General features: G+C 55.8%; 1 protein-coding gene across 1 annotated transcript in view; it reads left to right on the top strand.

The window, feature by feature from the left end:
• Window positions 1–17131, top strand: part of LOC104343576 (ankyrin repeat and fibronectin type-III domain-containing protein 1) — a 196129-nt gene that overhangs the window by 140993 nt on the left and 38005 nt on the right. Inside the window, exon 5 of the mRNA XM_086473044.1 lies at window positions 15321–15449. Within this exon, the coding sequence (XP_086329170.1) occupies window positions 15321–15449 (129 nt within the window). The remainder of the gene's footprint in view (window positions 1–15320; window positions 15450–17131) is intronic.

The following is a 17131-nucleotide window of genomic DNA, read 5'->3' as shown; positions in this document are numbered from 1 at the left end:
AGTTGTCATTGAGGCTTTTCTGATCTTTATTTTTATTATGTTCATTAGCATAGTTCTTGTTGAAGAACAACACGTTCCCTCCCCGTCCTCCTTTTCTCCCCGGTTAATAATCCTTTGCTGGTTTGACTCGTTTGGAAAAAGAGACAGTAGCTTTGGGAACGACTCCTGGTATAATAGACAGACGTCAGCATTTTCAATCTGATCTGAAAAGCAGTGTTAATTGAAAGAGAGGGCTCAGGGAAATGACTGCAGAAGTCCCACGGTATGTGTCTGGGGAGCATTGAGCCAACCTGTATCAAAACATGGCACTGCGCATGTGTTCCTCCAAGCTGCTGAGAGAGGCTCTGAACCCAGATGGTTGCTTTTCCTTTCAGAAATGGGCTGTAACAGCAGCCTCCTGCTCCTCCCTTCCCTCCCAGAGGCTCTCCAGAGGCTCTGCTTTGGAGATGACCGTTGCTGAGGCTCACAGTGCAATGAAAACCCTTGTAACAGGGTTGAGTGATGCAGGAGACGATCTAAGGTGCGAGAGATGGTACAGCAAAGGCTGAGCTGTTGCAGGCACTGCGTGTGTTGGAGGCACGTCCTGGGGAGATGTGTTTTGGCTGGGGTTCGGTGGGAGCTGGTTATGGTTTCTGAGCATCTGCTCTGCTCCTGAAGCCCCTGCCATCTTCCTCAGTTGTGTTTTATTGGTGCTGAGGAACAGACGAAGGACACCAGACTGAGGTTTGAAGCAAGCAGAGGGACAAGACCACGCTCCAAACTTTCCATCTCGGAGGGTGAAGCAAGCGCTGGCTTTGCATCCCAGATGCTGAACCTTAGTGGCACACTGCCATCCCGAGGACCTGTGGGTATTTACTGGAGGCAGGGAGCCTGCTGCTGGTTTGGGGAGAATTGGGAGACCACCTGCCTGGTGGGACCCTTCCCTGTGGAGAAGGGGTACGTACCAAGCGGGACTCAGAGAGGGAAAAGGCTGTGTCCATTGGGTGACTTCAGGAAATCTGGGGTTTAGTTCCAGGGGAGATCAGGATTGCTGTGTGAGTTTGGTAGTTCAGGAAAAGGAGGTAAGAGGCACCAGTGTGATGCCCTAATCTTGGAGACAAGATCTCCCATCTTACCTGTTGTGGCCTTGACCATTTCAGGGTGCCTTTTCCACTGTCTGTGAAAAGCACAACTGGCCCAGAAATATCCCCAACCGCTGTTCTCTTCCAGAGCAGAGGGCCCAGCTCTACAAATAAGAGACATCTTTCTGCAGAGCCTCCAGAAACTCAACTCACAGCTGCACTGCCCTGTGGACCTGCTGGTTGGTTGCATCAAAAGGCAGTTTGCTCTGAGAAGTTGGAAAGCACTCGCTCTGTGACAGCCTGGATGGACTTGCAGCGAGGTGTGAAGGGTGCTGTGCTCTGGGGGACCTGCCTCCCATGGTGTCCCCACCCCACAGGCAGTGTTTGCCACGCACCAAGATGCGTTTTTGGCAGTGACCTGTGATGTGCCCTATGCTGGAGGACGGAGGAGGAAGACGAGACACCTGGAGAGCATCCATGCTGCTGTTGCCAGCGTGAATAATCCACCTCTTCTTGATTCTTCAGGGCTACAGGTTTTCTCCAAGGACAAACACTCCTGTGGTTTATCTTTCACGGCTGGCTGTTTGCTTTCTAAGTGTCTGAAGCTGCTTTTGAAGATTTCAGGCTCCCAGCAGCCAGTGCTGCAGAGCACACCACGCTGGGATTTTAAGTCAACTGGTGCAAAGTCTGACGTCATGGGTTTGTCATCATGTTTCTGCATCACATGTGCATTGGTGGGCAAATGTTGTCCGATGGCACAAAGGGCTTTGCACGGCCACGGAGCAGTCTTGCAGTCTGAAGGGTGAAGCCCAAGCCCACGATGAAAGACAGACAGTGAGAAGAAGGTCACCCGCCATGGCTCACATCTCTAGCGTTGGCTTTGCCCAGTGGTTGTGGTCTCTGCTACAGGATTCCGTGGTTGGAAATGAAAGTGTCTCATGACCCGCGTCACTCCAGGCTCAGTCCAGGATAAGACGCAACCCTCTCACAACTCTGTCCCTTCACCTCTGCCCTCAGTGCGGTCGTGCATGAAGGGTGTTTTAGGTGCAGGGGCTCTGCTCGTGGGCAAGTGCCTCATCTGGAGGACGTCAAGTGCCGCTGGTTCTCCTGCTGGGAGGTGACTCTCTTGCATGAAGAGGCTCCTGTGTTGGAACAAACCACCTTTCACTGGCCTGGCAGACACAGCCATCCTTCATGGAATCTGAGGAAATGGGCCTGATGATGATTTAATGATGCTGGGCATGGTGCGGTGTAGACAGCTGGCTTCTGAGGAGCTCAGCTCCCCGTGGGTGTTCAAATAGCAAAGGCCAGTCCCTGCAGAGTTAATGGGGAAACTGAGGCATGGAGACTTTAGCTCACAGGTTAGGCCATGCAGCTCAGACTGGTGTCCTTTGATTTTCATAATACCAGACAAAAGCCATTGTTCTGAGTCCTCCCTCACTGTGGTCCCCCACCTGGCCAGTCCTTGGCTGGATGCTGGCTGGAGACGTGCCCCCCGCAGGGACCACATCTCTGACAGATCACAGCGAGGTTCCCAGACGTGGAAATGGCTTTGACCTGTCCTGTTTGGCTCCTGCTGCAGCACATCCCTCCTTCCAGTCATCACCACTTGGCTTTTGGGTTGCTAATGTTGGAGCCGAGGCCGTTTGCTCTTCCCCAGGGGCGGCGAGTGCCTCTTGCTCTCTCTCGCCTCATTGCTGGAGTCCCTCGTGCCCCAGGCGCCGAGGAGCTCTCCTCTCACTTGGCTGCAGAAATGGGCTCAGCATCCCAGAAATTCAGCCTTTCATGTGGGAGCCAATAGTCACACAACCTCCATCCAGAAACCATCATTATCGGCCGCTTGCTTTTTCTTGGTTTCTTTGAACTACAGCTCCCAGGATGCCTGAAGATATGCAGACATCCCGAAGACAGTGGTTTCCCATAAACTTTTGGGGTTTCATGCTTTGCTGGCAGGAATGTTTTTATTGCGTCGCAAATCCCTTCAAGTCCCTCAAACCTTCATGGCGCTTCCCCGCCGTGGGGCAGACGTGGTGGCTGGAGGCGGCCGCGAGGGAGGCATGCCAAGGGCTTTTCTCTCCTGCGTTTTTCCCCTTCTTGCAAGAGGGACCTTTGTAAATCCCTGTTGTGCCTTTTCAAGGGGACTTTCGCTCTGGGAGGAAGTTTGGATGAGCTATGATTTGCCTGTAGGGCTGCGTTTCCTGTTCTCCTTGTCCCTGTTGATTCAAGGTCTGTTAAGCAGTTCTGCATCCCTGTGCACATTGCTGGGCAAAGCAGGGGAGATGCTAACGGGCAAGTGCCTTGGGCAGGGCAGCGATGGGTTTTCACTGAACTGGGAAGAACGCAGAGAAGAGAAGAAGATGCAGATTCATACACTGGTGCAAGAGAGCCTAGTGGACTGTGTTTTAAATCCTGACGTGCTCACAAGACTTAAGGGGAAAACAATGAGGGAAATTTTCCTTTAGCGTAGAGAGATGTGGTTGTGACTGCGACCTGGTGGGTCCCCATCTCCCAGCCCCCAGCAACCCACCCCGGGCCAGGTGAAACGTAAGGGCACAGTGTGTGATGTGCACAAGTCCCACAGGTGCCCCCCAGCTCTGTATCTTCCTGCTGCCCATCCTGGGACTGGGAGGAGGGTGCTGGGAGCGAAGTCCGTGGCATGGAAACACCTTCCCCTAATAGCTGCTTGCATTCTGTAGGAGGGGAAATGAAGAGGGCAGAACAAGGCTGCATGTAACTTGGTGGCATTTGATGGCATTGTTCTTCTGACTGTGAAAATACTTCCATGAGTTTTTCCCATTTGGGCAACACCAGTGTCATATCTTACAGCCAGACTCGTGGTATTTTGCCTTCCTCCTTTTTCCCTTTGGTTAGTTTAAAAAAAAAAACAACCCAGGCTTCTCCATGGGTTGGGTTTTAATAGGTACTTCTTCTATAGGTGCTACTTCACCAGTCTGAGGAGCTTTGTGGATGAAACCCAGAGGTGCTGGGTGCCCTTTGTGGGCCACCAGCACCACCAACCACTCGTCTCTTACAGGAGGCAGCACAGGTGTGGGTTAGGCTGTGTGTGTGTCCCTGGGACGTGTCCTGGCCTTGCTCTGTGCCATCCCTCAGCAGCGAGGCCAGTGAGATGCTGCTGGGGGTCCATTTCTGGGCGGGTGTCCTGGTGCCTCCAAGGTCTGGGCTCATTCTCTGCCACCCCTCTCTCCTCCTCCCCAGCGTGCAAACACGCCCGCGTGCACCAGCACACCCATATACACCAGTGCGCCCACGTGCACGCCCAGCCCCTGACACCTGCTGCCCGGCCCAGCAGCGAGCCACGGTGGCAGGCGCTGTGGTCCGCGGGAGGAGGCGGGTGCCAGCTCAGAAAGGAAAACCATCGCAGCTCTGCGACCAGCACGTGTTAACCACATCACTCCCCTCCGGCGCTTGGAAGAGCCTGGCCGAGGGGCAGCCCAGAATAACAAGCTTTTCCACTCCTGCGCGCCGCGTTGGACACGGGGCCACTGAAAGCAAGAGCCAGCTCCAGCGCAAGCGCAGTGCTCAGGCTAAACACCGGCACATCCCCCGGGCAGCTTGTCCCCTGCAAAGGGGCATCAGCCTGAAGTCACAGCTGCTGGGGCAGATGGGGACGGTGCGACAGGGAGGCCAGCACGGCGCAGTGGTGGTGCCTCGCCGTGCGTGGGCTCAGTCGGAGCAGGTGGAGGAAGGTGAAGGTCCCAGGAGGGCTGAGCTGCTCCAGGGACCTCCTCACCCTTGCATGCTGCTTGCGTGTGAGGAAGGAGATTTGTTGGGTTTTGTCCTTTTCTCTTGTTTTTTCTTTATTTTCCTTTGTATCTTCTTAATTAGGATAGAAGCTTCAATTGTTAGGGGGAAAGCCTGAAAACTAGCTACCAGGGCGGTATGTGGAGCTCTCCTGTCCTGCAAGACAGGAACAAGTCTGCATGTTTCTCTGCCTTGGTAAATGTGCGCTCTGCACGCTCACGCAGCCTGGTTGGAAGAGCCCAAGCTCGCGGTCCTGCTGCTCGGGAAGGAGCAATATCTTCGTTTAAAATGATAGTAAAAGGAAACAATGGAATTCTTAAAAATAAGCAAAGTGATGGGGATTTTGCACAAGGAAAGGATTTTTTGCCCATTTCATTTTGTAGGTTTTATTTGATTGTTGTCTGCAGATTGTTGGACTTTTGTTTTTGAAGTAGATTAAGCTGATTCTGAGGGTGAAGGATATTGGTGCATGCCATTCATGAAGTGGTGTTCATCAATGGTACAGTTTATGGTAGGAAGTCAGAAAAGGTCTTTGCTTACATCTTCTTTTAAGCTGTTCTAAAGCACCAAATGGAGATAACAGGATCTTAATGTGACAACGTAGCAGGCATGGAGATCCCAGCCTAAATATTGCTTTGAGTCTGGAGAGAGAGGAAGCTTCCAGATCACCTGATGTTGCCTCCAGCATCCCATCTCTTCTGAAGTCCCGCAACTCCGTTCACGGGCCACGTTCCGGTCGCTGGGTGCGCGGTCTCTTGGCAGCGTGTCCCGCTGCCTCCTAGCCGTGCTCACCCATGGATGGCTTCCTGACCTGTACCCACATGGGGATGGGTCACCACAGGATCGTGTGTGCCCATGGGTGATGGTGGTGCCCAGGAAGGGAGATGGTGCAGGTCCCAGGCCCCAGCAGCATGGGCATGCCGGGGGGCTGCAGAGCACAGCGTGACTCACCAGGCTGTCGGCACACGTGCCCAGCATCTCTGTTCCTGCATGGACAGCTGTTGGTCAGAGCGGGGACAATTGTTATTGTCGAAATGCAAATGAATAAAATCATTATTTTGGCAGAGAATTTTTAGGGGAAGGACATGCAAATTTACCTTCCATTCAGCGTGTACATTGGTATTAAAATACAATGTTTGAAAGCCAAAACAAAGGAACATTTTAATTTGGGACTCATCAGATGGTTCCTTCTGCTTGGATTAGCATCAAATTCTTTGCAACAAATGCTGTAAGTTTGACAAAACTCCAGTTTTCAAAGAAAACAAGAAAAAAGTTCTAAAAATGCCCTCCATTTCAAGGGGTTGTTGCTGCTTCCCTTTGCCTCTGCTGTTGTGAAGCAACTGGCTTGGTGCTGAATAGTGGACAGGCCAACGGGGACAGGCTTTGGGACATGCAAGTGGGATGTGAGATTGGGTTTCTTCCTGGATGCTGCTTTCATCTGGCCGCTACGTAGCTCAGAAAAGTCAATCCCGGGGTTCTGCGCGGAGGCACAGGCCCGGGAGGTTTGGTGGGACCTCAGCGCACACCTGAAGAGTGCTGGCAGACTTCACCATCAGGGTGGGAGCAAGTGGGCAGCAGGGTCACGAGGCTGCCCGGATGGCTGACGGAGGCTGTGCTGAAGGGATGTGTTGTGTTCCTCTCCTTGGCCTTCTTTATAAACACCCCCCAAGTAAAACCTGCTTTTCCACAGCGCTTGGAAACAGCTGCGCTGCTTATTTAAACACACCCGTGAGGTATCTCCGTCCTTCTCCCCCTGCTTCCCTTCTCCTCTCATCCTTGGGTGTACCTACCCACCTTGTGTTGCAGAGCAGAAATAGAGACTAGCCGCCGACTTGCTAATTGTAATGCAGCCTGATAATGCCAGCTATAATTAGCTGTACGTACCCAAGCGGTTTTGCTGGCGGAAGTGTTTTGTGACCCCGTTACCATACTTTAAATAGAGGCTTCCGTCTGCTCTGCCGGACTCCTTGCTGCAGAGCCAGGTCCTGCAGCGTCTGGCTGGGTCCTTCTTGGGGAAGCCAGCCCAGTGTCAGCCTAGGTGCCTGCATCTGCCAGGTTGTGAAGAGCCGGGCCTGGCAAAGCCATGCTCACTGACAATCCTTAAGAGCTGCTTATGCCCCCCAGTACCTGGCAAATGTCAGCGACCACCGAGAGATTTGCTGTTGCAGAGTCCCTTGCCTGAGGCCCCAGTCGCTGTGGCTGGCCAGGCATGCTGTGCCGGTGGCACGGGCCTGCCCTGGGTTTGGCAGCCCTGACCCATCCCTCCTTTACGGCTTTAGGGTACTCGTCAACCAAGAGGCGACTCATATAGATGTGTGCTCTGGCACAAGGAGGAATGGTTCAGGTTCTCTGAACCATTCAGGGTCTTGGAATCAACTTGTCTAGAGCTGCAACATCGTGTCCCAGGGCTCAGAAGTCTCTCCTTGTTCCCTCTTATAGAGACCTCTATCTTCTTTCTTTACTATCTCATGCAACTCCTGCCACTCTTTCCCCATCCGCAGCATCCCTCCTGTCCCTCTCTTGGGCCTTGGGAAGCCTCAGCATGCTGGCCAGCTGTCCTCCCCTTGCAGCACCCCCCTCTTTGGGTCGAAACCACCAGCTTTGCTCAGTCCCCAGGCTGGCTCGTTTAGCTTATGAAGACTCATCCTCAGCAGGGGGGTGAGCCAGCACACTCGCAGAGCTCATCCCTTTAGGAGTGCAAGAACCTTTGGCTTCTTCTCTGCAGCGTCACCCAACCTTGGCTCATCACACAGCTCACGGGCCTGTTGTGATAACACACGGAAAGTTTGGTCGGGTGGATACGCCCGAATCCATCACTTGCTCCAACTGTGGCTGCCTGCAGTTGCTCTGTTGCGCTGTCGAAACTGTCCTGAGCTCGTCACGGAGGTAAACGAGCCCCGTTCCGCTGATGAGCTGTTCAGCACTGCCATGCTCGGAGGGAGAGATTTCTTAATGTGATAGCCCACAGGCAAACCTTGGGCTGTAACGGTAACAGATCTCACAAACTAATCACGGTTGAGTCAGCTCAAGAAGTGGGATGCTGAAGTCCTGAAGGAGACCCAGGGACTTGGAGAAACTGTCGATGGGTTCCTCTGCCTGCATGGAGCCGATGCCCTGCCCTTCGGGTGAGGAACCAAACCTTGCAAGATGCTCTCTGCTGCCCTGCCACAGGGAGTGCAAGCCCAGCTGAGTTCCCGTGCCGCTGCCTTGGGGAAGGTGCCTCAGTGCTGCTTGGGTTGAATTGTTGTGTTATGTCTGGAGATCACCCAAAGTTCCCATTTCCAACCCCGGGCAGCACCTGGGGAGTGGGAGGGGAGCCCCCAGCGGTGTGGCAGAAGGGCAGTGTCCCGCATAGGCATGGGAGTTCATCACCAGAAACCCTTGGTGGGAAACCTTGGCTGGCAGCGATGGCCACGTGCAGTCTTTGAGCTAAGGGAACACTGAGGGCAAGCTTCAGTCAGTGGTTGCCCAGTGCTTCCCACCCACCATTCATCCGGAGCTAAGGTGTGCAGCATCCATTTGGGCTTGGGAAGTCCCTGTGAGCAGTGTCCTGTGCCTGTCACCCCGTGACCCGAAACAGTGGTGGAAGAGCTCAGTCAGTGGCTTTTGCACTCCAACCCCGGACATTGCTCATGGATTTAGGATCTGAAGGAGGAGGAACATGAGGAGAGTGGAGTACGTGGCTGGCTGCAGCTCGCCAGGTTCCCTGTGTTGTCACCCATGAGCCCATGGAGATTTGAGACCCGTGGCCAAAACTGCTTTCCTGAGTGGTGAGGGCAGGGGCAGGGCAGCCGTGCAGTGTGGAAGGGCTCTTGGGGTTTCCTCCTCCTCAGCTCACCTGGGAATCCCAGAAGTTTTGGTGGGAGTCAGGGCAGTTTTCAGCATCACTACCTCTGCTTTCTCCCCTTCTCAGTAGGAGCAGAGAGGGAAGCAGGGCCATGCAGGCTGTTAGGGGCTCACGGTGTCCTCTGGGGACACCAGTGGAGTTCGGTGACATGTGGTTGCATCAGGAATGCCACAAAAAGCCCAAAGCCAGCAGAGGTGAGCCAGAGGCATTGCTGCCTGGTGGTGCCTCCACAGCCGAGCCTGGTCCTTCTCTCTGAGCCCAGTCCCCCTATCCAAGCCCAGTCCCCTCAGCCGAGCCCACGCAGACTCATGGTTATGTAAAGCCCCGGCGAGCACGACCAGGAGATTCTTCAGTGTCGGAATCTGAGTCACATGGGGCTGTTTTATTTCCCCCTCTGCTAATCTCGTTTCTATAGAAACAAGATTGGGAGGAAAAAAAAAAGAAAGAAAGAAAAAAAGAGCCAAGCACAGAGCGAGTGAGAAACCTGAGGTGATGGGTGAGAGAAGCGGAGGTGGTGGCTGAGGAGGTCGGGTGGCACGGGTGGGAGCAGGGGTTCCCGGCCGGGATGGGAACGTGCCCGTGGTTGTGTGCGTCGAGGGGACGGGGACTGTCCCAAAGAGCCACTCTCGAATGAGCTGCTCCTCCAGCATCGGGCGATCGGCAGAGCCCCCAGAGAAGGGAGCAGAGGCTGTGCAGGTGAGTGAGCATCTCGCGCAGCTCCTGGGCGTCTTTCCGCGGCGCGGCACAGCACGGCACCCTGCAGCTGTGCCTGGCTCACCGGCGCTCCTGGCCCCGGCTGCTGCTTTGGGGATGCGCTCACGGCTGGAGCTGCGGTCGGTGGGCACCGTGCCCGAGGTGTGCCGCTGCGGCAGGCCGATGAGCAGGGCTCGCCGGAGCGGTGTTGGCGGTCAACGCTTGCCCGGAGGCTGGCTGCATGTGCGCGGCCATGCGGCCACGCACATTCCCTTTCCGAAGCCGCTCTCTGCCTACTCGGGAGTGCACCTTTCCAGCTTCAGTTATTTTTCCTCTATTTTATTCTAACTGCACCTGTGCAGATAAAACGCTCACAGGAGCCAAACCCCGCGGCTGCAGGGAGTGCAGGGAGCTGTGCTCGCTCCCAGCCCCGCTCACCCTGAGGCAGCATCCGGCTTCCGAGGCCAAGCTGCAGCCGGGATGCCCGTGGGGATAAGCCCAACTTGAAAGCTGGTTTTGCAATGACTCTTCCCAAAGGCAGGACCAGCTGAAAATCATGCTTGTTTGCTGCCAAGTGCCTGGGCTGCCCGCAGCCACCACACAGCTTGTCCTGGGACTTTTGCTCGCCTGTGCTAATTCAGGAGCTGGCAGCTGCCTGACCAGGAGCTGGGTTAGCTCAGAACCACGTACCAGCACGTGCTGGCTCCTGAGTCTCAGGCTGGGGAGTGCAACAAGTGGGAGTTATTCCTGCCTGGGCTGAGACATCTCCATCTCTGTGGGATGGATGGCTCGTGCCTGTGTGGTGGTGGTGAGGGCTTTGGCTGGGCATGTTGGTGGAGCAGCAGTGTTGCTGGCATCGCCAGACCTGTGGCAGTGCCTCCAGACCTCAGTCATCCCGCACTCATGGCACGGTGAGGCTGTGCCTGCATGGACCACCGTCTGCCTTGTAGCTCCAGCAATGGCGTGGCCAGGTCTTGCGGTGCCAGGGGCTGGGTGAGGCACCGCACAAGCACCCGGGCTTCTTCAGGCACACACTCGCTCTGACGGCTGCAGACTGCTGAAATGCACTGCTTCTTGCAGAGACAGCCGCGATGTCCCTCCAAGGGATACCGCAGGAGAGAGGGACAGCTGTGGAGCCGAGAGGACAGGGATTTTGCTTGTCATCGCTTTCCAGTTGCAGCGTGGCATGGGGGACGTGGCGGTGAGGCATTGCAAACCCCTGGCTGGATTCGCGCCTGAGCATGGCTGGTGAAGCCGGAGGGATGAATCGAGTCCCTGTGTATTTCTGAACTAAGTCAGCTTTGGGAAATGTCATTGCTCATCCGCCTGCCTGGCCGGCGAGGAGGCGGAGGGTGACACTTCAGACCCTTGTCCTCATCCGAAAGGGCAGCTGCGCAGATCTTTGTGCTGGGATGCTGTGTCCTGTGATGGCTCAGCGAGCTGGCCGAGCCGCGGGCAGGACAGCGCCGGGCTGCCAGCCCACCGTGTCTCTGCTCTACCTGTGTTCCCCATCCCTCAGCGAGCTGGGGACCTCGGCAGTCACCCATGCTGCGGTCAGGCCCCCGGAAAACATGCCTGGTGAAGGGGTGGGCATCAGGCTGGTGTTACCCGGCCCGTTTGGGCAGTGCAGCTGACACGGGACCTGTGCCCTGCGCTGAGCTGGATTCGGTCTCCCCCTGCGGCTGGGCTGGGCTGGGCTGGGCTGGCAGCGAGGGTCTGAGTGCTGCTCTGAGCACCCTCTGCTCATCCTGGTTGAACACCCCAGGGAGCCATCAGCACGCACCGGGCTGGAGACAGCACTGTCCCCATCTCCTTTCAGCAGCAGCGTCTGCTTCTGGGTGCCCCTGCGTCCTCCGTGCCTGTGGTGAGGGGTGGGTGCTGTGGCTGGTGCCGGGGGTGTTTGCCATGCCAGGTCCCGCCGCCCCCGCGCACGCACAAAGCGGTGGTTTTAGGGGGGAGATGTCATGTGCGGGCTTTGTGTCCCCGTGCCCCACCAGCAGCGGCGTTCCTGCCTCCCTGGGGCTGCCAGCTCTGCTCTGCCAGGAGATTTGGAGGGAAGGGCTGAGGATGGGTATTGCTGCAAGAGTCTCCAGGGCTGATAATTATTTCTGGGGAAAAGATGCTGTGTTCTGACTTAAATGCTGACAGGGGACTCTGAACATGTGTAATCTGGCTGACAGATGGCAAGTCATAGAGGTGTGATTTATGATACAGCACAGTAGCTGAACAACCTTCTCTGGTTGTCAGGAGACAATTCTTCCCAGTGCTGCGGTTGATGTTTCAATTGATGGTTGTCCCCGCGTGTCCCCTCGGCTCCTCAGCGGCGTGCGGGGGCCACCAGGGAGACTTGGCAGGTGCTGGTGCCGCGGACTGGGTCTGCCAAGCCCTGGCAGCACCGGTGCTGAGCTGCTGCAGAGGTGCTGCTACTTAAGTGGGGTGGGCAGGTGACCCCAAATCCTGCCGAGGCTGGACCGTGAGCAGTCCCGTGCAGCAGACAGGGCCAGGGGTGACGGGGGGGGTGGGGGGGTGGGGTGGTGCTGGCCTTGTCCCCATCCCGTGACTGGGGTGAAGCTGGCTTAAGGCAGCAGCAGCTCTCTGGGGGCTGTGTTCCCCAGACTGGCCTTTGTGGTGCTTAGTGTGCTGATACCGATGGGAGAAGGTGTGAAAATCTTGCCCATCAGTGAAGAACACAAAAGAACCGATGCCAACAGCCATAGGGAACTTGCCTTACTCGCACGGCTTCTCTGTGCCTCAGTTCCCCTGCCTCTACCTTAAGATCCTCAACATTGATCTTTCTCAAGGGACATCCCTTAGTATTTGGAAAGCACTTGTGAAGTACAAGAGTGGTCCCAGCAGCATCCCCCTCCCCATGTTAGAGGCTCAACACCGCTGCCACCTACAGAGCTCAGACCCTGGCCCCGCTGCCCAGTGGACTGCGGGAGCATCCTGACCTTGGGGGGCTGGAGCAGCCCCAGCTCAAGGAGCTCAGAGCAGGCGACCCACGAGCAGGGCCTCAGTGGGGCGAGGGGAGCGGGGCAGAGCGTGCTGCTGGTGCCGGGCTGTGTTTGCCTGCATGCAGCCACGGCAGAGCAGGTATGATTCATTCCCTCTTCTGCAGCACAGTTTATGTAAAGCAGCACTGTATAAATAGCCAGATGATACTGGAATGTGCTCCTGAGTTTCTAATGAGCGATGCTTCTGCTGGAGCTTTTGGGTCCAGTGGAGGTGAGAGGAAGCTGGTTCATGGCTGAGCACTGGATGAGTTGCTGACAGCTCTCAAGGGGGAGGTACCAGCCTGTCAGAATGATTGCAGCCGCCTCCTTTGACCTGGCTGTGAGCAGCTGGAGATGATGGGTGAAGCGGCTGGGTGACCGATAGGTTGGAAGGTTGCTCTCGGGGGTGAAAGCAGCACCCAACATCTCAAGATTCTTGGTCACCTTCTGGTTCATACGTGGCCTCACTTGTCTGCCCTGGCTCAGGCAGATTAGGCAGCACCTGCCCAGAGCCAGAGAGCATCCCCCTTCTCCCCTGCCTTCCCTTGCTGCAGGGGGAGTCACGGCAAGGCCACATGTCTCGGAGCACCCAGGTGCCTTCTCCAGCCCCACAGTGCACCCTGCCCCCGGGGACTAGAGCTCCCCCATGTCGAGCCCTGTTGTCACACCTGGGCAGATGCCACTGGCTCTGTCCACTGGATGCTCCTTCCCTGCTTGAAGCAGGTGGATGCGCCTAGAGAAACCTCCTGGGTGTGTAACTGTCCCGGTGGTGCTGCTTGCAAAAGGCACATACCGGCACGGCAGAGGCACTCATTTGTGCTGCCTTCCTGTGCCCATGCAGGCACTTTGGGATTTCCCAGCCCGCCGTCCCTGCTGGGGACCCGTTTGGGAGGGGTGGCTGTAGTGGTGCAGGGAGCATGGTGGCGATGGGGCAAGCATAGCAAACAGGACGGGAGGTGGAAAGCTGGGCAGTGTTAGGACTGCTGTAGGAGGAATGGTCAAACGCCGCCGAGGAGGTGCTGTAGGAAGCCAGCAGCCCCCATTCCCACCACTTGCCCCACCCCTGGGTCCGCCTCAGGCCCTCGTCGCCCTGGGGCCCACACCACACCAGGGGCTGCTGCAGAGCATCAGCGGTCAGTGCCCACACCTCCATAAACTGGGGGCTTACGCGTTATAGCGGAGCTTGGACACCAGGTCAATGGAGAGGCGAGGTGGTGGGGGTGGTGTTAGTGCAGGGCTCTGCTCGATGGGCTTTCACAAGGTGCCTGGATCGCTCCTCTTCGAACGCCTCTTCCTCCGGCTGTGAGCAGGGGAGAGCTGGGGTTTGGGTTTCTTGTTGGGTTTCTTTTAAGGCAAACCTCATCCTTTACATCAAAGTAGTATTTCTTCTCAAGAATGTAAAGAATGACCCTGGAAGGTCTGAGTGGCTCTTTCCCGGCGGTGATTGGAGAGACAAGAGCCTTCTCCAGAAAGCTGTCTCCACCCTGTCCCCAGCAACAGCAATTCATAAGCTGAAAAATAAATCAATAACCAGAGTTAATGAATTGAAGATGTCTGTGTTTAAAATGTATCAGGAAAAAAACTGTTAGCTGGTCATGGTTGGCTTAATTATTGTGAGGAAAGGCGGGGAGCTCTCGTTTCTGAGAAATACTTCTTTTTTTCTTTCTTTTTTTGGAGGTATTTTGTTTTGTTGAAGCCGGCCCGGACTTGAGAGGAAAGGAGGGTTGGCTTTAGCAATGTGTGTAGGTTCAAAGTCTCCCCCCGGGTCTGTCCCTCATCCCCCAGGACCTCTGTCTAATCTCTCCTGTCCCCTTCCCTGCCCAGCCCAAGGCTGGCTGAGCGGTGGGAGCAGGTCATGCTGGCACAGAACTGAAGGAGACAGTGGCTGTGCCAGTGTGTGTGGCAAGGCTGGCAGGCAGCACCAGTGCCACTGGCCTGGCCATGTGCCCAAGTCAGGGTGTCCCAGCTCCCCAGGCTGCTCCTCCTTTGCTCCCACCTCTGCTCCTGGTCACTTGGCAGCAGGGACGGGTTGTGGCACTGTGTTCAGCTGCAAGCCAGAGGTGCCGGCCCTCGGCACAGCGGGCGCCAGGGGCTCCAGGTGCTGCAGAGGAGAGCAGAAGGCTGCGGGTCTCTGCGGGGCAGGTACCTCCCAAGCAAATCTCAGTGCCAGCTTTCTGCATGCCGTTGGGCTTGGAGACAGTGTGGTTGTGCTTCAGGGCAGCAGTTCTCTTCTGCAGAGAGCCAGGCTGGAGTGGGGTGCGATATGGCCCTGGCACCTGGGGATGCTTTTCTGCCTGGTCCCAGGAACTGGGAGCGATGCTGGAGCATCCAGCTTTGTCGGTGCAGACAGGTCTTGCAGCTGAACCCATTTGGTTGCTCACGTTTTTGTTTCCTCCTTTGAAACATCTCGGATGTGGGCTGATTTCCAGGTCAGCCCTCATCGGGAAAGCTGTCCCGGTGTTTGAGAGCCCTGGCTGGGAGGCCACAGGGGCTCTGGGCTTTCTCTGAAGGAGCGTGTGGCCGTGGCAGAGGTCTGCTTTGCTTCTCTCTGCCGAGGTTTCCCTGGCTGCCCGTCTCCTCTTGGGCAGGCACTGCAAGAAGCAGAAGCAGCCGGTGTTTTTCCAGCGTTGGCTGTCACTGGTTGGCGTTTGGGCAGGAGCGTACGACTTCAGGCAGTGATTTTGCTGCACTGGGGAGCAGGAGCCGGCGCTAACTCAGCCTGCCAAGCTCGCAGCTTCGGTTTATGTTAACAGGGGCTGGTCCTGGCTTTGTGAAGCGGTGCTAAACCTGCTATGGTTCTGCTTCTTCCCCGCTGAGGCTGGTGCCACCATGTCCTGGTGCAGCTGACCCTCCGGGAGGCCCTTCCTTTCGGCTCTAAGCATCACCTGGCTTTGTGCCGTGGACCTGCTGCTGGGAGCTGGGGTGCTTCAGTGACATTAATGCCTTTCCTCTCCCCTTCCCCAGGTCGGAAAGCAGCCTCTCTAGATTTGCCCACTGCTTGTCGGTTAAGCAGAAGCAGGAGAAGAGAAGGAAAGCTGAGTATGCCTCGGCTGAGCTGTCTGCCTTCCGGCCCAGGTCTCTGAGCATTGAATGGTAAGAGCTGCAGGACAGGGCTGGGGGAAAGGAGCTTCTGCCTCTCCAGTCCCCCTCCTGTCCTCTGTCCCCACTGCTGCCTCTCTCTGTCCCTGTCCAAGCCAAGTCCCGTGAGCAAACACCCCTTCCAACCCCTCCATCTGCTGCAGGAGCTCCCCTAGGTATCAAGCCAAAACATCTCCTCTTGCCCCAGTGCAGGGAGCAGCGAGGAGCCCTGGGCAGCTCCTTCTTTGCGGGGATGGAGGAGACCCCACGAACTGAGCCATGGGGGTCTTTTGGGGCTCGGGGGACGCGAATGGGCTGGGGCACATGAGCGCTTGACCCTACTGCCGGCTGCTCCTCTCCCCTTCCATTCCCACCCTGTGCTCCTCACAGGAGCCGCCGGGGGATGCATCCCACAGCCCCTCGCTGATCGGTGGATCTCCACTGGATAAGTCAGAGCCGAGAGCCATGGCAGGATGGCTGCAGCTGCTGAGCGGCCACCGGGAGTCACAGGGGCTCCCTGCTGGCGCTGTGCCCAGGGCGAGGGGTGTGGGGGTACGGGCTGCGGGGCTGCTCCACCCTCCGGGGCGGCCCCGTTTGCCCAGCCTGGGAGGGAAGCAGTGCTCCCTCCTTCCCTGCTGCTGCTGCTGCTGCTGCGGCGCCCACAGGGCCCCTCATGCTGAGCACAGGTCTCAAACTGCAGTCCCTGCTCGAGCAGGGAGTAATTTATCCTGGGTTTCTAAGCTCTGATGCAACAGCCTTGGAAGCAGATCACAGTCAGCCCTCCCAGCATTAGAGGTGACCTGCTAAGGATATTTAAAAGCGCTGGAAATTGCATTGCTTTCTGCTTCCTTAGATGGATAAAGGAGGGTAAAACTGTTAAAAGGAAAATAAAAAGAAAAAAAGGAATGCTTAGAAATTGCAAGAATGTCAAGTTTGGTTTTCATTTTCCCTGCTTTTTTTGGAGATCTTTCTGGCATTTATTTTATGTTCTAACACTTGAGTGTGAGGTTGTGGAGTCCTCCTCAAAGACTTCCTCTATCTTTGAGGTTAGTTAAGCGTCAAAGCTAACTAGGTATTAATGAGGCCAGACAAAGAATTTAAGCTATTTGGTGACAGATTGCCTTCTTCTCCAGTTGCACAACTTTCTTCTCTTTGCTGAAACGATGTCATCAGGAAAGCTGTTTTGCAATTACTATGAATCTTTCAAATAGACAAATAGTGAACTTGTAATAATACCGAATAGGAAAAGGAGCAAAGAACTCATTAAAAACAATCACAGTTTCTCTTTATTCATAATAAAGAAGCAAAAGAAGTCAGTAAATCTCTTTTCTCTCTTTAAATGTCTCTTTGAAGCCCCCGGATCTCATTTTAGCCCTGGTGTCAAGGTATATTTGTAGTACATTTTCATTCTGTAGCATTTTCCTGGGGGAAACCATCTGTCTTGTGTTACTTTGCAAAGCACCTTGTACAGCAGCCACTCCGCAGCAGCAGTAGGTGATGCTATTTTATGGGGGTTTTGTAAGCCAGCTTGGAAATGAGCTCTTGGTGAGGAGGAATGGCCGTTGCCTTCAGTTTGCCTCGTGCCATCATGGTGGAGATCAAGGCTGGAAGGACCTGATGTCATCGCCTCTGCAGCGACGTCATCTTCCTGGCCCTCCGCTGGTCTCTCTCCGGTAGTTCCCTGTCCCTTTTGAACT

This window comes from Leptosomus discolor, chromosome 14 (genome assembly GCF_034619465.1).
Source record: "Leptosomus discolor isolate bLepDis1 chromosome 14, bLepDis1.hap2, whole genome shotgun sequence".
Taxonomy (NCBI): domain Eukaryota; kingdom Metazoa; phylum Chordata; class Aves; order Leptosomiformes; family Leptosomidae; genus Leptosomus; species Leptosomus discolor.
This window is presented reverse-complemented; position numbering and strand designations above follow the sequence as displayed.